The sequence below is a fragment of the Phaenicophaeus curvirostris genome, chromosome 2 (genome assembly GCF_032191515.1).
Source record: "Phaenicophaeus curvirostris isolate KB17595 chromosome 2, BPBGC_Pcur_1.0, whole genome shotgun sequence".
Classification (NCBI taxonomy): domain Eukaryota; kingdom Metazoa; phylum Chordata; class Aves; order Cuculiformes; family Cuculidae; genus Phaenicophaeus; species Phaenicophaeus curvirostris.
The window spans coordinates 52,092,546-52,119,778 of NC_091393.1; the positions used below are offsets into that span (position 1 = coordinate 52,092,546).

The 27,233-nt window shown below is 41.0% G+C and overlaps 1 protein-coding gene across 4 annotated transcripts in view; it reads right to left on the reverse strand.

The window, feature by feature from the left end:
• The window catches only part of SYNJ2 (synaptojanin 2), a 74,823-nt gene that overhangs the window by 33,863 nt on the left and 13,727 nt on the right, over positions 1-27,233 (reverse strand). For 2 of the 4 annotated variants that reach the window (XM_069852056.1, XM_069852055.1), the window contains exons 3-6: positions 16,200-16,360; positions 13,548-13,773; positions 4,288-4,371; positions 2,383-2,444 (exon numbers count right to left, since the gene is read on the reverse strand). In XM_069852056.1, the coding sequence (XP_069708157.1) occupies positions 2,383-2,444; positions 4,288-4,371; positions 13,548-13,773; positions 16,200-16,303 (476 nt within the window). In that variant the 5' untranslated portion in view covers positions 16,304-16,360. Of the gene's footprint in view, positions 1-2,382; positions 2,445-4,287; positions 4,372-4,601; positions 4,730-13,547; positions 13,774-16,199; positions 16,471-27,233 lie in introns of those variants that run through there. The other 2 variants (XM_069852054.1, XM_069852057.1) reach the window with 2 other exon arrangements.

The window sequence follows — 27,233 nt, forward strand, 5'->3', positions numbered from 1 at the left end:
CATTAGGAAACAAGCCTAGGACTCTAGTGACAAGGCCAGAGAGGCAAAAACATGCATGTCATAGGTGACAGGGTTTAAACGTCTCAACACAGACATTTACTCTCAACTTAATAAAATTAAGCAGGAAGGTTAGTCATTGTAAGAACCGCTGTGCTGAATCAGACCAAAGGTCCTTTTAGCCCAGTGGCCTGCCCCAGATTCTTCAGGAAAAACATGAAATAGAACAAGTAGAAAGTGGTGGTTTTTTGTGGTATATATCCCAAATCTCTTAAAACTTGACATTTAGAGACTATCAAGTCAAGAGCTTTTAGCCAGATGCAGAGGTATCCATTCTCCAATTATTTTTTTTCAAGTTGGCATGATTGTGCTATAGGAGCTGAGCTGGCTCATCAAGAAACAACTAGGTCTTAAAGCCACCTTCCATAATGGACTAACAACACTGTAGTAGCACTTAAGAGGAAGCTGGATAGAAATACACAAGAAAAATAAAATACACACTCACATAAATGAAAAGCTATTACATCCTGCAAAGTGACATGTAATGGCAAAGTGTCAGAAAAACAGCAAGCACAGATCTTCTGGCATGCACCTTTAAGTCCTACAACCAGAAATAAGTCACACAAAAACATGGAAAGGGAGAAAAGAAAGAAAAATTTGTAAGTATGAACTTAAAGAAACATAGCTAAATATATTTTCTGGTGTTATTTATGTTCCTGATTCTGCAATTAGTTCTCTGTACTCCAACTCTTCCCATACATTTGCATCTCTCTGATCCCAGCATCAAGACACTACTTGTCTGCCAAAATTGCTTCCTTACAACAAAGCTGCTGAAGCTCAGTTCACCTCCTGGAGTACTGTAAGCAGAGCTCCCCAGGGATTTCTCAGAGAGGGGGGACAAAAAAAGATCCACTAACAAGACTACCATTCCCTTCTCACAGTGCCTTCTCAACGTATTAACCTGTCAGATGGAAAAATGTAACAAACTAAATCCACTCTAACAGCCTCAGAAAAGCTGGAGCAGGTTGTTAAGTTTCAGTGTCTTTCTCCACATAAGCAATCGCATATTCCTTGCCCATTTTCAAAGAACTGTCTTTTGCAGGTCTGTAATCAGAGAGATCTTTAACTTCATCTAACCTAAAGGCTTTACTGTAGACACAGGAAAGAAAGAATAGCACGAGTTCATCCTTATGTTCATATTTGTTACAAGAAAGCTATTCACTGGTAGCATGAGGGTCAGAGAGAAAAGATTCTCTGAGCTAAATGGTCTTACGGAGCAGTTCCTTGCTGAGGTACTCCTAACTTCTTGGGCAGCACAAGAGGAATTCTGTGGAATGCAAACCTCTAAAATGGAGCTCCAGGGACACTTGCAGGGCAAAGTATTATAGCACCAGATGACCACACATCTCAAAGGCATTTGTATTCAGTAGGATTTAAGAGCCTTAAAAAGGCTAGAGAATGTAGACTAAGATCCTTTGGAGCAAGGATTGTTACAGTGCAGAGTCCCTTTAGATTCTAATCCCTGTTTGGGGTCTTCAGTGCTGCAAAACTGTTAACAGTCACTAATATCTTGTTTGCTAACAGTTGTAACAAATGAAACCAAGGAATTAACTGACCGTACCCAAAATCAACAAGAATTCTGATTTGCCAAAACCAAATCAAAACAGATAGGAATCACATGACCTGGCACTTACAGTTGAAAATTTTCCATGGGCCAAATCCTTCATGTCCTTTTCAGGCAATGTTCCCACTGATGTCCACGGGAGTTTGCCCTTAAAGGGCAGCACTTCACAGTCAGACATAATAAAGCTAATGTATGCCACTTTTTACAGTTGCCAGCTGACAAGCAAAGTATTAATAGTTTAAAAACGTTTACAAGACAGTGTTTGGGTAAAGGAGAAAAGCATCAGCATGACAGCATCATACAACAATGGCCATAGAATAAGACAGTGTTATTTCTGTATAGCAGTAAAACAATGAGGAGAAAAATGAATCCAGACTGGAGAGGAAGCAGTGTTTAATTTTTAATTACCTGGGTTACAGTGGTAAAGAACATAAAGTTCTGTATACTATAAGAGTAATTCACATTTGTTGGCTCACAAAGGGCCTTCCCTCTGCATACCACTCAGTATTTCTTAGCTTTTACAGAAACAAGCCAGGAGACCAAATTAACTCAATTACCATTGAAAATAGAAAAGAAAATGCACAAAAATAAGTGAATAAATAAAGTAAACCCACTTAATAATCCCACAACACCTGGAGGATTTGCAACATCATCTGAGAGATGTTCCACATCTCTCAGGATTTACTAGGAAGACGTAAAGCTGTGGCATCTTGGTTAAATGCCAGGCTGCTGTATTATTGCTGAAGTGGAATGAAGCTTACCTGTCAAAGGCAGGTGCATTAGCTTCCAGACCTCTGTTAAGCCTTAGATGACGAGAACCCACCTAAAATAAAATATTGGAAAGAGAGGGAAGAGAGAAACTTCTTAAATTGCTAGAGTCCTAAATCACTAGATGTCTCCCTTTTTCCTTCAGACAAAAGCATCTCTCTAACAGCATCAGGCACCTCTAACAGACTCTACACACCCACACACATAATACCCTTAATACAAAAGCCACAGCTCTTATTAGACAACAACATTTACAATTACAAGTGCAAACACGATTATCATTAAGCAAAGGGATACCTACACATCTTTTTTATGGCCAAACAAACTACATTCCTTTGCCAGCTTCCTCTAGCAAATACCCAACACTGCTTCACATGAGTATGCTTTGTGCCCAGCGTTCTTCCTGCTTTTCCTCAGCACAAAAAGCTGCAGTTATGCCAGTTTCATGGGCTGTGTGTTCTGAGTTCTTTCATTATTTACAGGCACTAAAAAGCACCAGAACATATTTGGAAATATGAAGGATAAAATCTCCTGTCTTCAATCCAATAGGACTTTTAATATGGATGTCAACAACAGTAGCCTCAAGATCCCTCTGAATGCTAGCTACTGTTGCTACTGTAAGCAGAGGGCTTCTTCCCTCTCCAAAAACTGCACTGCTAATTATTTATAGGATCATGCATTGTTTCCTCTACTTCATCATCTTTCTCTGTTTTTCACGAGGTTGGTTTCCTCAATTCTAACACCCGTGCCAGCACAGTCACATCTATGGAATAAGAGTCATGCCTATTCACCAACATAAATGAAAGCTGCATAATCTAATCCAGATTAGGAAAAAAAGCAGACTGTGTCCCTACCAAAAAGTTGAAAATCCTGTTTAACTAGAAATGCTATCCACTACCCAAATATACTTAGGAAAAGCTTTATGGCTTCATAACATAAAGAACAAGAGTACCTGATACAGCTGCACCACAGAGAGGATGTGTGCACAACCATGCAGGCAGACCTGCTTTATATAAGGAAGCAAATATTGCACTGGATAGTGCTAAAAGACAACAACACAGATCTAGTCATCTTCCTTTTGTGCTATATCCAGTAGTACTGAGTGGTACTTAGGTGCTAGATTTAATGATAAAAAGTATCAAATAATCTTTAAAGAATCTAAAGAACTAGTTTTACTACGTATTCTCCCTACTAACATATATGTATATATGTGCAGACTTATTCTAGTTGCTTATCCCTCTGTTCAGAGAATGCAAGGTGCAAGGACGATGCTTATTTGAGCTTGCAACTCTATATAAACTGTAAATCACAGTCCATATGTAACCCGCTAGGGTTGATGCTATAACCTCCTGATGAAATCCTACATCTCTGCCTTGTAGAAGATCAGGTTAGACCATCATCACACTTTTGACTAAAATCTAGAACACACACCATCCAGACATTACACTTTGTTGCAAAGTAACATGCTCCCATGAAGCCCCTAGTATCCCTAGATATTCCAGTTTTATTGTAGAGGTCAATGTCATCAAGCGAATATGGCATTTCAGAAGGAAAAGTTATTTCAAATCTAATAAAGAAGGTTAGAAAGATATTGTTGTACACTTCAGCTTAGGACATCAGGACACAGTCCCTTACAAAAAGTTCACTGTAGAGGCACACAAACACATGAAAATGTTAAACATCCATTAACTATAGCCAGTTGCCTGGTTTAGTTCTGTTTATCTAAACACACAAAATTTCCTACAAGGTAAGCTTAAAATAGAAGAGCTCAGCATCTGCATGGAATGAGCTCTGCAGCTGATTTAAGAAAAAAACAACCAACATTAAATGTTATGTAACTTCTAAATAATAAGTAGCAAGAGATATAAGTAAGGTAGGCTTTTAGGTTATTTATTTACCTGAAGTCCCAGTTGCTCCCAAAACAGTGGAACAGAACCTCTGATCTGCACAAAGGAAGACACGTCATCATCCAAGTAAATTGTCTGCAAAAACAAAAAAAAGGGAAGGAGTTCTGCAGTTAGATCTATCAGTCTGTGACCCCTTCATCAGTTGACAGTTTAAGACACTAAACTCAAAGGGTAAAAAAAGTAACCCATGTATCTCACTGTATCCGCTTACCACTCAGACACTCTTCCGCAGTCTCACAGGCAGTGGAACAAAGAGCAGAGTATTTGCTTTCATGTCATCACAGCAGACTCAATTCACTACTCACCAGAAATAAGAGAAAAATTTCAATACTACCACTGGCAAGAAGGAAGGAATCTTTCATCCACAATGAAAACGGATTTGATCTACTGGTGGAGACACTCAGGAAGGCCAGCCATATGGTCTCTTTCCGTCTCTCTCACAAAATTTAACAGTGCAAAATGTCATTGCTCCTTGTGACCGATGATGGGTAACGTCAGGTGTGGGATAAGCTTATCTCTTGCTTTATTTACTATTTCTTATTCCACTGCATGTTGTGCCCTGTCAGAGTGTCCAAATAAATCTCAGTGAAACCAGCAGCCTTGCCACTCCCACTCCAAAATACAGCAAACAGCATGTATACTGCTTTTCCAGAAGGCTTATAGCAAGACGCTCCAAACTTCCCATTTCCTTCCCTAACCAGACCTCAAATTCTCCCTTAATATTTGTTCTTATGATCACTGCAGACACACTGATTTTGAGTCAAATCTATGTGAAGTACAAAGACTGATTTCCCCCTTTGCCTTACCCCTCCACCAGCCCCCAAGCAAAGTGTTATCTTCTATGTTAAGTTAGCACAAAAGGCACTATGATCAGATTCAGTATAACCACAGAGCAACTGTGCAAAGCCTGGCTCATTCCCCTGGCCTATACTTAGCAGTGGAATCCTGGCTGTTTTCCATGGGGGATACATGATACACATGATACACATCTTCGTTATCTCATGCATGACAATGAGTCTTCTGCAGCCCTTCAGAGGAATCGTATCCAGGTCATCCAGGTAGCTGTGTCTCTAACCACATCATATCATTTAGCACAACTGCTGCCAGCTGGTTAGTAGCTCCCAAAATAGAAAAGAACATGAAAATGGGTTACTCTACAGCTTTAACATGGTTTGTGCTTTTGGATTTGCCACTAGATATGCCAGCTGGGTGGCTCAGGGGAAATGCCTTCACTTACCATGACCTCTCATCTTTATAATCATTACCAATGTACAATTTTTAGAGATACACATGCAAAAAGAGTAAGTATAGCTACACCAGAGAGGCAGGTATTTAAATATTCTGTCACCAGTATTATCTAATAACCTTTACAGTATTTTTGCACAGCAGTTACAACTATCTCCATTTCACTAAGATGAAAGACTTATGTGGCTTTGTCAAGGACACAGTGTCAGTGTTGGAATGATGGCTAGCCCAGAGGTAGAGCAAAACTGTATGTTTCAAATATTTTCAGCCTCACACCAATGAATTAAGAACTCTTCTCTGTTGCATCTCATCCTAGCACAACCTCTGCAAGAGAGAGGGTTGCTCAGAGAAGCTTCCTTGTGAGGTCTGCCTCACAGCTTGAATAATGTGCTCTAAAACACACTCTAGCAGTAAAGTTTTCTCAACATTGCCAGCATCTGAGTGCAGGAGCTAATTACCATGGCAACACACTGATGCACCTCTCTTGGCATGTATGTGCTTAGAAGAGCTGGACTACAGAAGGAGTGAGCAGGCCCACCTTCTTCCTCTTTATCACATCCTCATCAAGACAGGTTGTACCAAGATGAGTCAGTGACTTCTAAACATTGAATCATCTTTTCGCTCACAGTCATGGACACAGAGAAGCCAGTTCTAGGGTAAAACAAATTTGTGTAGCTCATCTGGCAGCCCCAGCATTATCCTGACTCACACTAAATGATGGTCGTGAATCTGTGCAAAAAAAAGAGTCAGGATTGGCTCACTTCAAACTTTGACACAAATCATCACCATAGTGATGATTGAAATGAAACGTCTAATGATGACGATTATAGACAGTTTCATATGAACTGCAAGCTGGCCACACAAACAGCTTGCTACAGAGAATCAGTTTTCTTTACAATCTTTTAGAACATCCCATTTCCATAAATAACTGAAAAATCACCAGCTCAAGTATCTCTTTAGCCAGCTCTTGTAAAAGCCCCAGCTGCAAATTCTATAGACCCGCTAATTAAAAGATAATAATAATTCTAATTTTAATACCTGCAGTTGAACATGTTTCTGTGCCACAGCTTAAATTGAAAGTATTTCCCCACAGTTACAGACCACAAATGTATAACCTGCCTTCTTTATGCCAAACAGAAGAAAAAAAATGACCAAACATTTCTGCCTTTCTGCATTAACAGATGCTCGTATTTCCACTTAGTAGTGATTCAACATCATAACACTTAGTAGATGTTTGTTACTACTATCACTCACATTTTCTGTTCACTAGTTTTTATCAATTACCTCTTGTAACTGTTTTCTGCTCTATTAAGCTGTCCATTTGTAAACCTCAACAACAAAAAATTCAAACTATTTGGGGATCATTCCTGTGATCTAAACAGGATGCCCACATCCTGATGGGATGGGAACATCCTCTGTCAGGATGAGGTCTAATACAGAACTCCCCTGTGATGACAGCACATTTTAAAGAAACTGACATTTTTACACATTGCCATGTAGCTTTTAGAAATCCAGATGTTTTTGAACCAGTAGCATGGTCTCTCCAACACAGTCACTCAGAGAACATTCATCACATTAGCATATATTCTTTTTATTTTCCCTTACAAGGCTCATCATTCTGTTCTCTGAAGCAATTCTGTGGTCTTTCACAATCCTCTTGCCTCATTTTCATGACCCAGTTGAATTCAAAATTATTTTCTCAAAAGCTGCCAATGACTTGGAAAAAGATCTAGCATTTTTCAATGAATGGGAGAGCAACACCCTTTTCTGCCAGTTTTTCCTTCCTAAACAGACAGCAACCATTTCATTAAGCATTACAACTGTGCAAATCTTCCCCGAATTTCAGCAACAACATGCACCATCTTTAATTTTTCACTCCACAGAACATGACTGCTGATCTTGACATTGACTTCTACTATATACGACCTTAACATTGCAATAACAGCAGCAACAGCCTTCCTACCAGCAGCTGTCTTAAGCAAGAAGGTTGCAAGATTGAGACTAAGAAGACTTTCCAGTTCTGTAATGGACATGATCTTAACATCCGTACACACTATACGAAACCACATTTGTTAAAACCTTAAAGAAGCACTGATAATATATCCAGGTTAAAATTTCACTCATAAATAAAGATTCCAGCTTCATTGCTTATGCAATTTCAGCATTTATGCATGGTTAAGTACAGAATCTTTTCTGATATTCTTCCAAGTCTTGATAATTTCCTGTTCACATTATGTTTTCTGCAAGCATATATCTGTCATTCTAGTTTTGACTTTATTATCTTGTCTTCTAGCAGATCCATTTCTCTCACTCTAAGGCACCACACAAAAGATGACCAGTTCTCTAGGAAAAGAAACTATTCTTTCTTAAAAAGCACTTCATTTCCAGAATTTTCCTTTCCCCATTTTCCTTAACTCACGGTCAAGAAATACATCCAAGAAGATCACAAGAGTTTTACATTTATAGTTCATCAACAACCAGTTACATTTTGGACAACAGTCTGTCATTAGGGTTTATACATACTGCTAAGTCTTTGACTTTGTGCTTCATAAAACTATCAGAGAGTTTTGTCTTTTGTCTCAGATCCAAAATGGAGCAAGCTGTTGCTTACTTTCCCCAGAATGAATGTTCATTCCCAACCAACCCTCAAAACACTAAAGGGCTACTTCATTAATCTCAAAGGCTCTGGCCCATAGAACAATCCAACACAGGTAGCCGTATTGATTTTCAGACAGGTTTCTTGCAATCTCCCATCAGACAACACAACAACAACCGGATACTTAACTCATGTGGAAGACCTCTTTGCCTTGGTAATAGAGTGCCTGTCCTCTGACAGTGTTAGAATTTGCCATGTTTTTCTTTTGACTTCTGCTGTCTTAGACTCTTTTTGTGGTCTCTTTCCCTGAAGATATGACCAAGGGCGATAGTGCTGACAGTTCAAGAAGATGTTTTGCAGTCTTTCTCTTGTGTTGCATAGGACCAGACCTTTCCTGGTAACACAAGCGTCATGCACAGGTACTGCTAGCAAGCTTCTGTGCAAGAAGCAAATCAGTACCACTTCTGAGCAAGAAGTAAACATCTACTTCAATCAGCTGGTGTTCCAATACCAGTATGTTGCTCTTGTTCATCATATGGAATAATTTATTCACTAATTTCCATCGCTCAGCTTCATTGGAAGGAATTAATTAGCCAGTCACAACTTCAAATGGCAGAATTCATTACAGACTCAAGGGGCACAGAGACAGTCCATGATGAAATGGATGCTCACGTAGTTTGTTCTGGGATCCCCAGCTCTGCCACACAACCCACAAAGAGCATGGGTAACAGATGGCCTAAGCATACCTCTCTGTGAGTCTCTTTAACTCAGACCACAGGATCCAAAGATACACTTGCCAAAATAATCCCCTTTGCCCTGCCTGGGGCCATACTAAAATTTGATCCAGAAAATAAATTAGCCACATGATTGCATCCATCCTTCTCCTGGAAAGCTATCCAACATGGTCTAGGAGCTGTTGTGAAATAGGGATCATTTTTCTTAATCCAGGCCTGACATTTTTCTTAAACTGGAAGAAAGGGAAAAATAATCCAAATCCACAACATTTCCTTTTAATGCCTTGTCAAGGTTTCCATTTTCTTTATTGAACAGTTCAATCAAGAGGAAAACAACTGAAACCATTAATTTGCCTTTGGTAAATTAGAGCTGTTCCCTACAATATCTTACCGACTAAGATATTAAATGTTTAGCACAACTCTTTGGAGGATAACAGGGGCGGAGCTGCAATGTGAACAGTGACAGGCACACAAACTAAGTGAAGAAAGCATGCTTGTTTCTCAAGTTATCAGCAGAAAAGAATTAGAAGAATGTGATACAGTTTCAACTTCAGGGGATTAGTAGGGGAGGAAGAGAGGGTGAAGGAAAACATTTAAGCTATTACTGGAGAACAGAGTGTGATTTTAAAACTATTTGAGGATGAACTGCAATGCCGCAAGTAGAAAGGGCTGCCGTCCCATTACAAAGTACTGGCAGCAAATCTGGAAGTACATGTTGAGAGATTTTTAAAAAAGCCCTCTTTTCTCTTCCTGTCATGTTTTGGTTTTCCTTAGTTGTTTCCTACCATTTTTAGTTTCTTCTTTTTTCTTTCTAAAGATGTAAGCCAATTGATCAAATATCTGAAATATCTACTAGTAGCTTTTTTTTTGGAAAAGCAAAAGTGAAGTGAGATCTTTAACTTTTTCCCCCTTCTTCTCAAATACTGTGAGTCACAGCACTTAAGTGAGCCCACAAAAAAATGACTCATTACAGAGCTAAAATGCCACAAGCCTAACTCAGTGGGAGACAAAAGCATACCATCTACGCATAAAAGAGCTGCCTGGAGATAAGACTAATTGTTTTTCCCTTGTCTAAAAACAGAAAAATGTTAGAAGTAATTCCTGTAAAGGGGGAGGAAAAGTCCCAGCTTTTCAGAATTCTAGGGTGCTATTTATCCATGAAAGCACACAGCCAACATGGCATTATACTGTACAGGCTGCAGCAAATGGAAACAAAATGTTATTCAGCCAAGATATTACCTCATAGGCGATTAGTCAGTAGTCTACTATGAAAGTAGGAGAGAGTTTATTCTAGGACTCTTCCTTCCTAATGGTAAGTGCATGCCAGCTTAAACTGGATCTCAGGCATCCCAGTGGTTAGCCCAACTTCATTTCCTTAGGACACACAATTTGGTAATGTTGCTAATGGTGATAAACGCTAATAACAACCTTCTTTTCTCCCTTAAAAATAAACACTAAACAAAACCACACAGTCCTTTAAAACTGCAAATCCTTGCTATACTTTTCCACCTACTCAAGCCTTTTACCCTATAAGCATTTCACTCTTGTGCTTTTGCTTGCGCAGTTTCGAAACACTCAAAAGCCTTCAGTCCTCCCACTGCACGGCAGCCCCTGGCTGAACAGGAACAAAAGCTCAGCAGTTCCCGTGAGAAGCCTGACCCTGACCCAGCCCCAGCTAAAGGAAGCATTAGCAACCAAGTACTGTTTTGTCACTCACCAGGAGCCAATCCTCAGGTTTTGTGCTAGGATGCAAAAGCCATCTTATTTTTCATACTAATCATTTGCAACACAATGTTCTCCAGGAATATAATTAAATAGTTACTTCTGACCCAACTAGTGACCGGGACAGGAGAAGCATTTCCCATAATTAAACAAATGCTAAGTGCAGTGCCACAAATGTGAGACTGATCTGAAAGAAAGCTGACAACTCTTTCTAACGTTTTCTTTCCTCTGCATTTCAGGAAGAGAACAGTCTTCAAATCCTGAGTAATGTACTTTGTGCTAATGCTCATGAGATGCACTCAACTAAAATAGCAGACAGCACCAAGTTATCACTTAAAGTGGCATATGTCCCTTCTTCTGTTCCCAAGTTCCAAGGGTGAATTCCAGTTTTTGGAAACCAGACCTATCTGCATCCCACAATGCACTGACAGACTTTCTAGAAAGATGCAGATGCTGCAGAACTTGACTATCAGTTTATTTGGAGCAGAGGTACAAAAGAGAATTATTAGCTGAGAATTCATAGGCTGACATTACAGACCCAAGGACTGCAGGGGAAGAGTCTGGCATTCAACAAGCAGAATTTGTGGAAACCCAAACACTAAGTGGAAAGCTGCCAGGCCAGCCTACTGAAAATGCAGGCAAAGCGGGAAAAGGAAGGACATGAGCAAAGAGACATCCACATCCCCAGTGAGAACTCTGGCCACTGGGCAGAAAGTCATATGTGTAACCTTGTGGATGCTTTGAGTTTATCTTGGGGATCAAACATCACTGACAGGCTGAAGAACGTCAGTCTGCAACTCATCCTGGCCTTCTGCTGAGCAATGCAGCACTGTCAAGTCTAAGGTAGATCTACATGAGTCCTTAAGGCAGAATCAGGTGAAGAGGTTAAACTTGTACCCTCAGGGCAACATCTCAGAGGAAATCTTGAAAGCTCCCACACATTGCTGGATTTGGGACAAACAAGTGTCTGAAGGTACGCCTACCTCGTGAAGTGGGATAACAGAAAATACAGTACTGAGTATGAACCGGTACGCTCACACAATGCCACGAGGAAATACTAGTGCTAAAATAAGGGCACTTTTAAGCAAGGATGCCACCCTCAGCATTCAGGCACTGTCCTACAATGACACAGCTATAACTCTTTTGGAACAAGTAACGAAACAGCTAGTTTAAGTATCTCTACACTCCACCCACTGCATTAAGTAGCGATGTCTCACCAGCTTCCTCTACTGAGCATCACTTAAGCAATCTACTTCCACTGTATGTGCACCTACATATATAGAAACGTACATACAGATATAAACAATCTATGCTACATATACAGTTTTGTGGATCTGCTCAGAAGACATTGAAAACAAATAAATTTTAGGAGCAGATCCTTGTCCTTTGTCAATAACTGTTACCAGCCATTTATCTATTCTGCTTATACTGACATCTATTTCTGTATGATGGTTCTGACTGCTAGTAATTACTACTTCCATTCAAAGAGGAAAAGGTGATCATACTTGAATAACAAAGCACTCATATCAGCCGGAACAGAATATTTCAGATTCTTCAGGGTCCACTGCTTTTTATTCACTTTCAAGGTAGTAAGTTAAACCATGTGTAATAAAACCAAATGACACTGTTATTTTGTTTGGCTGCATCAATCAAGGGAGCCTGCTGAAGGCACTTCACCCATATATTTTGTCTCAGCATGAACTGGAAAAAAGGTTTTTGGCACATATGTATACAAACTGCGTCATATTACTTTTCACTGGAGAGAATCCCCCACAAAGCAAAGGGGAATATAAAGCAGTCTCTTCCAACATGAGTTGCATTGGAGTTTGCCTGAAGTCTGAGAAGATGGTGTTATTCTGTTTCCTTTACTAGTCAAAGATTATTCTGACTCTCAGTGAACACCGCTCCTTTGCTGGTCAGCTTCCTCTTAACTAGAATGTTGTATTTGAGTGCTGAGAGTTCACCATCATCATAGCACAGCATATACTAATTACGTTCTATAAATGTTCGTTCTCACTGGTCTGCAAAAGTCCTGTAAGGCAGAAAGTTAACAATCACCCTAATTTTATACCTGAAAAACTTCCTATACAAAGAAGTGATGGCCTCAATCCAATAAGGCCAACATGAATAACTTGAAATACAAATATTTATGATCATAAGATTTTATATGATTCTAAGTGACTTCCTCATAGCCAAAAGCAAATTTCAGCCCTAATCTTTGCTGAAAATCACCCTCAGCATCCCTAACCAATTTTTTTTTACATCACTACAGACATAGCTATGCCCTTGTGGTGCAAGAGACTTTCAATGTCTTGCCCAGCAAACCTAGTGGTGTAGACTAACAGAGGTATTTAAAATGAATGAAAGAGAAATGAAGCGTAGAGACTAGCACTTTACAGAAAATCTTTCAAACTAGTTCTTCTCCAGCATTCTATAGCATGGGAAACATGATGAATTTTAGAAAAAATGTAACTGAGAATGTATGCAGAATGTATGAAAGTGTGACATTTACTCAGGAACAGATTCGAAAACATTCTTTTGTTTAATACATGGGCCTCATGACTGATAATTCTAAGCAAGTTTCATGCAGTTGAGAAACTTACTGTTACATGTGGTGATTTTGCATGAATTAACACACAGAGATCTCTGAATGGCTTAAAACCTCACATCTATATTTCACTACAATCTCAAATGGCTGGACTTCCACATTCAGGAAAAAAAATCAGAAGTATTTGTGAAAATGGCATGCATGGAAAAGTCAGAAGTACAGAAAAAATAACAGATCACAAAGGAATGTTTAATGGGCAAGAACAAGTAGATCTGTCATGCAATAATATTTTAAATATTCTGGGGAAAAAAACCCACTTTCTAAACTCCTTTAATTCTCATTGGAAACTCTGCCCCAATTAAACTTAAGCGGATTGAATTATTCAAAGCTATTGGATACATCTTACCTGCTCGGTCTCAACGAAGTTAGACACATGTCCATCATCATTGACCCCTCGAACATGAAACCGGGCACTAGCTCGCTCACAGCTGATGCGAGAGATGAGGCAGGCTTTCGCCTTCTTGTGGGAAGCATAAACAGTGCGAATGTCCACTACACCACAGATCACCTTCAGCAACCAGTCAGAGCAGTTCACCTGGTAGTGTTTGAAGGGCACATGTAATAGTTGGTTCCTGAAAGATTCAGCAACATGCAGATATGTTACTAAATAAAATAAGACAGGCAAGCATTGGTTCCACCCCACAACAATCATTAACTTAAGCAATTAGTGTTTTGTGACCCTTTTGCTGTTTCACCTTTAGTTCATCCAAAATCATAAAATATCAGAAAGAAACCCTTGTGAACTACTACAGTGAGCAGAACATCGCAAATTTTAATAGCACAGCTACCACCAAGGTGTACTTCTGTCTTATAAATTCGGAGGCAAATGTCACCTCTTTCAGCTCCAGAAATACATTTATACTTCATAATCTTTTTTAATAAATTACAGTGCTGTCAAGCTAATTACTTCTTGAATAGTACTGCCCAGATCTTAGCATTCACTACTGGATGAAGAGCCATTTTAAAACCAACCAGTATTTTCAGGAAAATTTTTTCAAGCACAAACTAGACCTATAAAGGAATGGAAATGTTGCAAAAAGTGCTACTAAAATTAAAAGGAATGTCTGGTTTAACTTTCCATTTATTTTAAGATGACCAACCCAAGAAATCTATCATGCCTGGTTAACAGTGATGCCAGTCTCTTCAGTTATGATAGCTTTCCTCATTTCAGTTTTCAAAGTGTGCCTTTAGTAATAGATAAGGGCCAAGAAAACTGCTTTTATGACCACTATTTGCTCAACAGCAGATCCGTATTAGAGTTATTACATCTAGCAATCCTGCTGATGAATTGTTCTTCTAGAGAAGAGCATTTCTCTGAAATAAGTGCAAGTCATTACTACATTTTAAACTAAATACGTAATGGAAAAAGCAGCTCTAAACCAAATTTTGGTATCTCCTCTACCTCCTTCTCACAGCTCTGTTCACAGAGGAAGTCCTCACTCAGACAAATTCCAGTAGAAATACAATTTTGTTGTTGTTGCAGCTCATTTAACAGGCTGTTTGTATTGCTTATAACTAAGACTATCTGATACTTTTCATCATGTAACTATTTATTGCATTGTTTAATTTTCTTAAGAATCTTATTATTTGGTCTGAAATTTCCCATATCACATAATTGCCTCAAGATAAACTTTCTCTGGAACGTCTTTTTGCCCTAAATGTGATGTTGTCGCTATTAATCCCTGTTCTACAAGATACAGGAGAACTGAACCTCTTCCAAGGCTACTTCTAGATTAGCTAGGAGCAGCATAGAAGGAAAGTACATATATTTATCTTCCAAGACGAAAAGTTTCAAAAGACAGTATAGGTAAAACAAGTTGCTTTAAAGGTTGTTTCTTCATTAAGGGAGACTGCCACTTTAGGATTTTCATCATTGGAACCAGCTCACTTGTGCAATGTGTCCAATTTGACATGCTTGGAGAGCTTTTTGAGTTGAAAGCAAGTTTTATATGCCTCTCTTCTGAGTTAAACTAAACCACCAGATCTTACTGGTCAAGATCACATCATAGCTGGAAAGATTATTTAGCCTGAATGAATAGCTCTCTCGTGTTTATTTAACATCCATTATTAACTTTTTTGATTATTTAATATTCGGCTACTTTGGGTGACCAGATCTACTACACATTGCAGCAGTACGCTCACATTTGACTCCACCAATTATTTTGCACCTCTGCCATATAACTCTCGTTTATTTCCAGTACATCTATGCTTTCTGTGTGACTGACTATCTTTTTCTTTAAAGAGGAAAAAATGACAGCACAGAGATTCAAGCATTCTGCCAGAACTTGTAAAACAAACAAACTGAATTACATCAATGGTGAACCCACCTAGGGGAGACAAAGCCCAGCATCTGTGTGTTTTCCTTTCCATTCAGCCAATACTTACCACAACAAGAAATACTTTTTATTTGCTTTATAAGCACAAGAAAGCAAGGAATACAGAGCAGAGTATCACAAGAGTTTCCTTCTGTGCAGCGTACATTTACACTGAGCTGCAAACATATTAATATTGATGTTTTCAAAATAAAAACTAGGGCACATTATTGAAACATTAAAAAACCAGGGTGTAAACACACTTTTAAGAAGAGAAAATACTTCTTCACAGATGATAGGATTTATGAAAAGTTCAAGTGGAAGTTTCCATTAGGCAACTTTTAAAGTAAATTATAAAAAAGAACTGCAGGGAAAACTACTCATGACACAGAGATATGTCTCTGTAGTATGTGCAATACATCTTGTGTTTCCTTCTGAAAAAACACAAAATGCCCAGTTATCAGAATTGCATTTCACTATCGGATTAATTTTAACTGAACAGAAGATACTTGTTTAACTCAGGTTTACAATGAATTCTCTATGGCCTCATGCCCTGTAAAAGGACATAACAATGAAATAAAGGAAGTGCACCTGAAATGCATATGCTCATTTCCCTCTCAGAATATTTGACTAATAAGATACAAGTGGAGATGATAGAAGACTTTGGTACAATGTGCAGTACTAACCAGAAGAATGAGTTACCAGATTCATAGTGGTTATCACCCTGCTTCTGAGCCCACACAGTCAGGTCAAAGTCTGAGCCTGCATTAGGCCAGGAGAAATAGAACATCCCAGAGTTCAGTATTTTCTTCAAGGCAGTAACACGCTCCTCTTCCTTGGTTTCTTCCTGAAGAGGACAGAAATCTGTTGCAGTAATTTTGTAAACTTCAGCGTCCAGGATTTTTCCCACCGACGTACAGCCTGTCACCAGGACCAGAAAGTGCAGCCGCGTGTCACCTAGAAGGTGATAGATAGTTACAAAGGGTTATAGGTGGACACAGACTATGACATTTCACATCAGTCCCATCATATGCAATGCCGACAAGGCTCCAGCAGAGGCCAGTATCTTTGCTTCAGAAGAAAAAAAATGCAAACGACAAGCCACCACCTATGTTCATTTACCTTTCTGAATTTCTTTTGACTGCAGGTAACTGAGTGCAATCCCATAGTGTTCCACAATGGTTATAGATTCCCATCCTTTGCTGAATTAGAATGTGTTTTCCCATTTAGTTTATATGATGTGCAAAGAGTTTGGTTTTGGGACACCACTCAAAAAATCAAATGTCACCACCCTAGAGAACACAGTTTTCATTGGATTTGATCGAAGGGAAAGGTAAAAGGCTGGTCATTTATGTGATGAAGTCTATTTTTCTCTATGTATTTTTCAATTGACTTTTGAATTTCAAAGATATGAAGCATTCCAATTTCTTACTGGCGTCAAATGAAGCTGGGTGTGTTAAGCTGTTCTGAAAGTTTCAGTATACCAAATTCTTGATATTTTGCTTTTTATGTCACAAAGGAGTGTACATGATTAGACAACAATCTCAGTTATCACTAAAACACAATTCCAGCTCTCATGGCTGTGAAGCAAAGTGTGAAATTGTGAAGCAGCAGAATTTCAAGGCCCCAAAACTAAAAGATGAATTCTGAAGCTTGAGAACACCACTGTAATCAAATCTCTTGTACACAGCAGGATTTCAACCTACGCTCATTCTCTCTGAAATGACTAATTAAGAAACAGTTGAACAATTGTTCTGAAAACACTGGTTTTGCTAGGAAGAAACTGTTCGATTCACTTCAATCGGCATCTAATGGAGACAAAGTCATCCCATTCACTCCAGCTAGTAAGAAAAGGTGGAAGTGAGCCAGGATTTATTGCTCTATCATAGCAGAAACAACAGCTGAGCTGCCAAGAGCAAGCTAATTAGCTAAGGGCACAGCGACAATCTGGGGCAGTCTGGTTTCAGACAGCAAAAGGGAACACTGTGTAGGACCACTCTTCAACCCCTCAGGGTAGCCCACTGTTCAAAAATGGAGACCAACTCTCATGCAACAACTATTTTTTTTTTTTCTGAAATACCACCAGGGGTGTCCTCACTTCCAGATTGCAGGTTGGCTACAGAAACTCGAGTTGAGGGTGGTTTGCAGCAGGGCCTGAATACTTGCGTAGGCACATGGGACTGGAATGGCAGGCTGAGGTGGGAGATTAGATCTTACTCATGCTGTTCTGCTGACTTCAGTTTTGCATAAAGGCCAGTGTAGGTGGTATTTACTAAAAAGCTGTGTTCATCACATTTCTTTCTTTACCAAGGGTATTCTGTATTCTTCTTCTTAAATGTTTTTAGAGAAGAATGTCTTCTATACTTTTGTAGATGACATCGTAGTAAAGGGTTAGAAATACATGAGACCTGACAATTTATTCCTCTCTATATGTATGTGCATAATTATAAAGGACTCAGAGTACGAGATACATCGGCTACCACTGGCAGTTCATACCTGACTAAATACTGTCTTGCAGCCTCCAGAAGGAGTTAGGAGTCAGCTATCTCTCAAAATTGCTACTAGCTTCTGTGACTTCACTGAAATCATGCAAAATTCAAAGTAAATTTCATTCATAAGAAACTGTATGCAACGTACAGTAAGACATATATTAATAGTGTTTCTATCAATCAGCTTCAGGGATAGAAAACTTGTAGTGACAGACCTGGAGAGCTGTCCAGGCTGAGAAAAAGAATACAAGCATTTTGACCTTAAGTGACCTTAAAATTTCCTAGAAGGTTCAGAAGAGATTGATTAAGAATGTCAACATTAAGTTAGCCAAAAAGAACAAAAACTTAATAATAGTGGACTTTTTATCTCTGGTTCTATCCTTTGAGTAGCTTGTAATGAGCAGAAAGTAACTAGATCTAAACAAAGCAATTCTTTAGTTCAAGGAAAAAAACAAGTAGAAATAAAGAAGAAAAAAGCCAATCAAAACTATGCAGTTTTGCCTCACCTAAAAACTTGCTATGACTTAGCAGGGACTCTGGCCTCTTTTTATTACCTCTTCCACTCAATCACTCATCCCCAAAACGGGAAATATAAGTACACAGGCAAAGGTCCAGAATCTCTGCTCCCCAAATCACTATCTAATGAGCTCAAAAACAGTAATCACAGCCAAGAAGCTACTGCATTGTTCCTGAGGTCATCATTAATACTGATCATCATTGCGATACTCTTTCCTGCCACTATGCCCCATATGAGAGAGCTGGGGTTGTTCAGCTTAGAGAAGAAGAGATGGCTCTGGGGAAACCCTATTGCAACCTTCCAATATGTATAGGGGGCTTATGAGAAAGGGAGACCCTTTTCTACCAGGGCCTGCAGTGACAGGGCAAGGGGCAATGGGTTTTAACTGAAAGAGTGTAGGTTTAGATTGGATGTAACAAAGAAATTTTTCACAATGAGAGTGAGCTACAGGACACTGGAATAGATTGTCCAGAGAAGCTGTGGATGCCCCATACCTGGAGGTGTTCAAGGTCAGGATGGATGGGGCTTTGAGCAACCTGATCTGATGTCTCCGCCCACAGTGGAGCGGTTGGACTAGATGATTTTTAGAGGTTTCTTCCAACCCAAACCATTCTATGTACACAGAATAAGTCTCTTTACAGCACTCCAAATTATTGAGCAGCCTTTATCCTTCACATATTTTTCATGATGCCTTTGAACAGAGGCATACCGGCAAAGGAGTTCATAGGTAAAGACTAGAAAATTGGAGAAAAAGTAACTAAAGAGATAAATAGATTTAAGCTACAATGAAGCTAGCCTGCTTTGCCGCTTTGTCCTCCTAAACTACTCTGTGAGCTGAGGTGGTCTTCAGAAGAACTCTAACCTCTCTGATTTGCTTAAATCACTCAGGATACTTTACCAAAAAGGCAGAATGCAGAAACCTTGCAAACACCACAACCCCAGCTTAATACAAACCCCTCTGACTCTGCCTTGGGAAACAAGTCCCAAGCCCCATCCCCCTATATGTCATTCATTCCAGGTGGTATTTGGACAGTGTTCTTGGGTATCAGCTCTAGGCTGTCACTGCACTGTCAGGGGGGAGGAAGGTCCCTGCCAAATGTGCATGCTGCTCTTGGCACAGGGATCAAGCTAATCACAATATCCTAATCGACAGCATTCAAAACTATGTCCAGTCCCATTTTTATTCACAGCACAGATATAGCCACGGGGTCCTGAGCCGAGGTAGGGCTCCCATCAGCATTTCACCCTTTAAGAACCTCTCACAGCAAAATTAATGTTATCAAAACCCTACTCTGCTATTCATCTTTTAACGATGCCTTCGATAAGGTCTAAGAAACTACCCACACCTAAGGCATACAGCTATACACAGTGAAACAAAGCTTTCCCTGTCTTCTTTTCTTTGCCAGCAAAGTCAGGTTATGCCTAATTCTAAGCCTTTTTTCTTCCACTGTTTCCCCTCAACCCAGGCTGCCAGTGTTTTTAAATATATTGATAACTACATTGGATAAGTTTGTAACGGAAATTATAACTGCACTACATCCACTCATGCTTCCACTTAGGCATTTTGTCAGATTTGGAATGCTATTTCAAGAAATAAATTAAAAGCATTATACATCCAAATAGTACTTAATATGGCAGTAATCTACCATTACCAGCCACAGGAATGCCACAGGAAAAATGCTTCTGCTTATTTGACAGTCACTGAGAGTATGATGATTATTATTATAGCTATATTAAAGCAGAAAAAAAATCTGTTCATTTACTTCTAAATTTAAACTTCAAGAAGTTAATGTGGTTTCTTTTCTGGTATGTAAATGTCAACGTGCTGTAATCTTTCCTGTCGAAAAGAGATACTTAAAATGAAAACTGCTCTATCAACCATAACCCTACCTAAATGCACTTAAGTTTAAAGGTAGAAATTGCTTCAATCAGGATGGATGCTGCTTATGGAACAAGAAATTTTTATAAAAAGCAAAATTAATATCCACTCTCTCCATTTCTAAAAATTGCAAATACCAAGTTATTTATTCATTGCAAGGAAAATAACATTTTTTGCTGTCAAGAATTTACTGAAAAATTCTTTTAATTTCTAAACAATTCATTTCTATTATCCACAAAAGAATGCAAGAAGTTGCATTCCTGGTTTACTACACCCACCCCACTCTCCAAAAAAACCCCAACAAACAACAACAGCAGAAAAATCCTGCTATCACTAAAACATGGAATTTCCTATGGTAAATGGATTTGTGAGGCTATGGCATGAGAAAGAGAGGATATAATTTTTTTTTTAATTAAATCGGTTTTGCTGAGCAAACTGTGACAATACCACAACTTTAAAGAAACAGAACAAATTGAAAGATCAAATTTCTTCCACTGGACTGGAGGCTGGCTGACGTTGTGCCCATCTACAAGAAGGATCGGAGGGAGAACCCAGGAAACTACAGGCCTGTCAGTCTGACCTCAGTGCCAGGGAAAGTCATGGAGCAGGTGATCTTGAGTGCTATCACGAAGCACATGCAAGAGAACTGGGTGATCAGGCCCAGTCAACACGGGTTCATGAAAGGCAGGTCCTGAAAAACTAACCTGATTGCCTTCTATGACGAAGTGACCCGCCTACTGGACAAGGGAAAGGTTGTGGATGTATCTTCTTGGACTTCAGTAAAGCCTTTGACACAGTTTCTCACAGCATTCTGCTTGAGAAACCGTCAGCCTCTGGACTGGACATGCAACGCCCTCCTGGGTGGAAAACTGGTTGGATGGCCAGGCCCAGAGAGTGGTGGGAAATGGTGTGAAATCCAGCTGGAGGCCAGTTACAGATGGTGCTCCCCAGGGCTCAGTGCTGGGTCCAGCCCTGTTCAATGTCTTTTATCAATGACCTGGATGAAGGCATTGAGTGCACCCTTCGCAAGTTTGCAGACGACACTAAGTGTGGATCTGCTGGAGGGAAGGGAGTCTCTGCAAAGGGATCTGAACAGGCTGGACCGCTGGGCTGAGACCAATGGGATGAGGTTTAACAAGGCCAAATGCCGGGTCCTGCACTTGGGGCACAACAACCCTATGCCGTGCTACAGATTAGGAGAAGTCTGGCTGGAGAGCTGCCTGGAGGAGAGGGACCTGGGGGTGTTGGTTGACAGCTGACTGACCATGAGCCAGCAGTGTGCCCAGGTGGCCAAGAAGGCCAATGGCATCTTGGCTTGTATCAGAAACGGTGTGACCAGTAGGTCCAGGAAGGTTATTCTCCCCCTGTACTTGGCACTGGTGAGACCGCTCCTCGAATCCTGTGTTCATGTCTGGGCCCCTCACCACAAGAAGGATGTTGAGGCTCTGGAACGAGTCCAGAGAAGAGCAACAAAGCTGGTGAAGGGACTGGAGAACAAGTCTTACGAGGAGCAGCTGAGGGAACTGGGGTTGTTTAGCCTGGAGAAGAGGAGGCTGAGGGGAGACCTCATTGCTCTCTACAATTACCTGGAAGGAGGTTGTAGAGAGGAGGGTGAGATGGATTGTGGAGATGAGGAGGTTGAGTGCCTGTGGGTCAAAATCAGAGGAGCCCACCAGAAGGTAGATTTTGTGATGGGAGTCTGTTACAGACCACCCAACCAAGGAGAAGCAGCTGATGAGCTCTTCTATAAACAGCTGGGGTTAATCTCTAGATCGATGCCTCTCGTTCTGGTGGGAGACTTCAATCTGCCTGATATCTGCTGGGTGTACAACACAGCAGAAAGGAAGCAGTCTAGGAGGTTCCTGGAGTGCGTGGGAGATAACTTCCTTGCACAGTTGGTGAATGAACCAACCAGGGAAGGTGCCCTCCTGGACCTCCTGTTGGTGAACAGAGAAGGCCTTGTAGGGGATGTGGCGGTAGGTGGACGCCTAGGACTAAGCGACCATGAGATTATAAAATTTTCTGTTCTAGGTGAAGTGAAGAGGGTGGTTAGCAAGACGGTAACATTAAATTTCCAGAGGGCTGACTTTGATCTCTTCAGCAGGCTGGTTGGTGAAGTCTCATGGGAGACAGTACTCAAGGGCAAGGGAGCCCAGGAGGGCTGGGAGCTCTTCAAAGGGGTGGTCCTAGCAGCTCAGGAGAAAGCCATCCCCGTGGTCCGGAAAAAAAGCCGGCAGGGGAGAAAGCCAGCTTGGTTGAATAGAGAGATCTTGAGGGATATCAAGAAGAAAAGAAATGTTTATGGCCTCTGGAAGAAGGGACAGGCCTCTTGGGTGGACTACAGGAGGGAAGTGAGATTGTGTAGGGAAAAAATCAGAAGGGCTAAGGCTCAGCTAGAAATTGGATTGGCCAAGTCAGTGAAAGATAACAAAAAATCTTTCTACAAATATATAAATAATAAAAGGCGGACTAGGGAGACCATACAGTCCCTATTGGACACAGAAGGGACAACAGTAACAGGGGATGAGGAAAAGGCTGAGGTACTTAATGCCTTCTTTGCCTCAGTCTTTAGTCGTAAGGAGGGTCGTTCCGCCTGTGTACAAACCCAGGAGCTAGAGGAGCAAAATGAGGCTCCCATGATCCAAGAGGAGGTGGTCAGAGCCTTGCTAGCCCGACTGGACAGTCACAAGTCTATGGGGCCGGACGGGATTCACCCTAGGGTACTGAAGGAGCTGGCGGATGTGCTGGCCAAACCCCTTTCCATCATCTTCCAACGGTCCTGGAAGACTGGGGAAGTCCCACTGGACTGGAGGCTGGCTGATGTTGTGCCCATCTACAAAAAGGGCCACAGGGAGGACCCAGGAAACTACAGGCCTGTCAGTCTGACCTCAGTGCCAGGGAAAGTCATGGAACAGGTGATCTTGAGTGCTATCATGAAGCACATGCAAGAGAACCGGGTGATCAGGCCCAGTCAACATGGGTTCACTAAAGGCAGGTCTTGCCAGACTAACCTGATCGCCTTCTATGACAAAGTGACCCGGCTACTGGATGAGGGAAAGGCTGTGGATGTGGTCTTCCTGGACTTCAGCAAAGCCTTTGACACAGTTTCTCACAGCGTTCTGCTTGAGAAACTGTCAGCCTCTGGGCTGGACAGGCGCACACTCTCCTGGGTGGAAAACTGGTTGGATGGCCGGGCCCAGAGAGTGGTGGTAAATGGTGTGAAATCCAGCTGGAGGCCAGTGACAAGTGGGGTTCCCCAGGGCTCAGTGCTGGGTCCAGCCCTGTTCAATGTCTTCATCAATGACCTGGATGAAGGCATCGAATGCACCCTTAGCAAGTTTGCGGATGACACTAAGCTGGGTGGAAGTGTCGATCTGCTGGAGGGTCGGGAGGCTCTGCAAAGGGATCTGAACAGGCTGGACCGCTGGGCAGAGTCCAATGGCATGAGGTTTAACAAGGCCAAATGCCGGGTCCTGCACTTGGGGCACAACAACCCTATGCAGTGCTACAGACTGGGAGAAGTCTGTCTAGAAAGCTGCCTGGAGGAGAGGGACCTGGGGGTGTTGGTTGACAGCCGACTGAATATGAGCCAGCAGTGTGCCCAGGTGGCCAAGAAGGCCAATGGCATCTTGGCTTGTATCAGAAACGGCGTGACCAGCAGGTCCAGGGAGGTTATCCTCCCTCTGTACTCGGCACTGGTGAGACCGCTCCTCGAATACTGTGTTCAGTTCTGGGCCCCTCACCACAAGAAGGATGTTGAGGCTCTGGAGAGAGTACAGAGAAGAGCAACAAAGCTGGTGAAAGGGCTGGAGAACAGGCCTTATGAGGAGCGGCTGAGAGAGCTGGGGTTGTTTAGCCTGGAGAAGAGGAGGCTGAGGGGTGACCTCATTGCTCTCTACAACTACCTGAAAGGACGTTGTAGAGAGGAGGGTGCTGGCCTCTTCTCCCAAGTGACAGGGGACAGGACAAGAGGGAATGGCCTCAAGCTCCGACAGGGGAGGTTTAGGCTAGACGTTAGGAAAAAATTCTTTACAGAAAGGGTCATTGGGCACTGGAACAGGCTGCCCAGGGAGGTGGTTGAGTCACCTTCCCTGGAGGTGTTTAAGGCACGGGTGGACGAGGTGCTGAGGGATATGGTTTAGTGTTTGGTAGGAACGGTTGGACTCAGTGATCCGGTGGGTCTCTTCCAACCTGGTTATTCTGTGATTCTGTGGGTGCTGGCCTCTTCTCCCAAGTGACAGGGGACAGGACAAGAGGGAATGGCCTCAAGCTCCGCCAGAGGAGGTTCAGGCTGGACATCAGAAAAAAATTTTTCACGGAAAGGGTCATTGAGCCCTGGAACAGGCTGCCCAGGGAGGTGGTTGAGTCACCTTTGCTGGAGGTGTTTAAAGGACAGGTGGATGAGGTGCTAAGGGGCATGGTTTAGTGTTTGATAGGAATGGTTGGACTCGATGATCCAGTGGGTCTTTTCCAACCTAGTGATTCTGTGAAACATCCAGACATTTCTTAAAGCTAGAAGGCATTTCCCCTTAAAAAAGTTGAAACTATTCCATTAACTTGTGCAGCCTTAACTTTTCACTTTAGTGAGCAGCAGCTCCCTACCAGTTTCAATTCTGTCATTATATTAAAAACACTGCTCCTTCTAAACTTCCTGCGAAACTGTTCTTACGTGAGTACCAACTGACTAACAGCAATCATAAAAATACATCAGATACTTCAGCCAAATCCACCTGGCAGCAGCATCAGGAAGCATATTTTGGGGTTGCAACCTTTGAAAGGAGCTCAACAGTATTCAAGTTATTTATGCTGCTTCTACCCAGAACATCAACATGGGAAAAAAAAAATACTAAAGCCATGAAATGAGGAGTCACAGCTTAAGTGTAAGCTCAATAAGTCAGGAAGCTGAGTTTTAAAATGCTGGCAGGGCATCCTCAGGATCAAAGGGAGAATGAACACTAAATCAATTCCCTAATGTCAGCGGCCCGGCCAGTGCTACCACTGCAGCCAGTCTATGAAGACCTCTGTTCTCAAGAGCTCCCTGCATATCTGGAACAGCAGACAGGCCAAACTCCAGACTTATTTCTTGAAACAGGAGCCCAATAGTTCTTTACCAAAAAAACTAATTAATGGAAGTACACTGGGTGGAAAGCTTATGGTAATTTCCCCTTGATTTCATGTACAGTACAGCAGCAGAAAGCAAGTTATACTCAACAGAGAGCTGCAAAGTGTGCAATGAATGGGGCTAGTACTAAGGCCAATAAAATGCAACATCTAATAATGGACAATTTTTCCTGTGATGTAATCTATGCTCAGGTTTGGTCCCTACACTTCACTTTTTCCCAACAACACATCAGTTGCAGACTATTTACTGAGCCCCTTTTACAAGTAGCTTAATATGCAATCCTGCTTTATATTAGCCTTTCTAAACTTTATACATAGATAGAAGTGATTTAGGAACATAAGAATTGCAACTGATGATCATACCTGTGGAAACGTCCCTCACTTCCTTGGGATGAAATCTCAAATTTTTTCAAGAAATTTCTGAAATTATTTTAGAGAAAGAAGTGAAGTGTTCCTTACTGGTCATGCTTTCTACAGCAACACATTTATGAAAAAGACCCACCTATAGTACTAAAGAAAAAAATATTCTTTCAAAGCAAATTTTGATCTCCGATGGATGGGTATAAATGTTCATGTGTTGTGACCAAGATCATTATTTTGCCCCATTACAGCCATAAATAACCACAACCATCTGTAAAGAACATTGTCAAAGAAATCCAAGAAACGTTTTACTCACATCAATATGTGCTGAATGCCCTTCTATCAGGTTGCAAAAGCAGGGCAGAGGATTGAGAATATCTAGCATAGAAACAAGGCAAAAAAAACTTGCATCCATTTTTTCAAAGGCTCTTGTGAAACCAACTGCCTTAATCCAAACTGAACAGGAAGGGCAGTTCTGGTACATCATAACCTACAACAATAAGCTGCAGTTTCTGTATTTAACCTGTCTACATGACTCAAGGCAATTGTTTCCTCTGCAGTTATCAGAGTTGACTATTACGAGCTGCAGTGAAAAGGAGACAACATTCAATTCATATTTTGTCCTTCTTAACTATTTCAATTCAAAATTGTCTTCTCCTTTTAAGAATGTTTTTTTCCAGTATTTTTCCATTATCTTCCTCCATTCCAACAGAGTCATACTACTGTCTTACATTCCCTCAGCCTACTCCATCTCCATTCCACACACTCTACAGTCCACTGAATAACAATTTGCAAGATATTTTTGCCTCTTGTTTGCTTTCAAAATTAGGAACAGAACACAACAGAGGAGCTAATTGTAAGCAACTAGCTGAAAATCTCTGAGGAAGTCTAAAGCAGAATAATGAAAAGAATCAAGATTTTCCAAAGCACAGTTTTAGTCTCAAAGATACTCTTTCTCCCTCTTCTAAATACAACTACATATTAGGGAACGTTCAAAACAAATAGAAAACGGGTACTTCATTGTCCTTTGTGCCTTTGAAACTTTTTCCTTTCAACTACACATCATAGATGTGTGAGAACAAAAGTATATACAGAGTCAAATGAATTCAGAGTGCCCCCCTAAATGCAGCAGCGGGTTAACCTAAACAACCTATGTGGTGACAGTGTCAAAATACTACCTAATGTATGTACCCCTTCCTGACATCACAGTGCCTAAACCAAATACTGCAAACCCAGCTCTTCTAACATTTTACTTAAGATATATTTGTCACTGCTAAATCTTCTTGGCAGCAAATTTTTGGCTGAGCTACAGCTCAGAAACACTGTACAATTCATTCCGCTGCCATCCATCTCA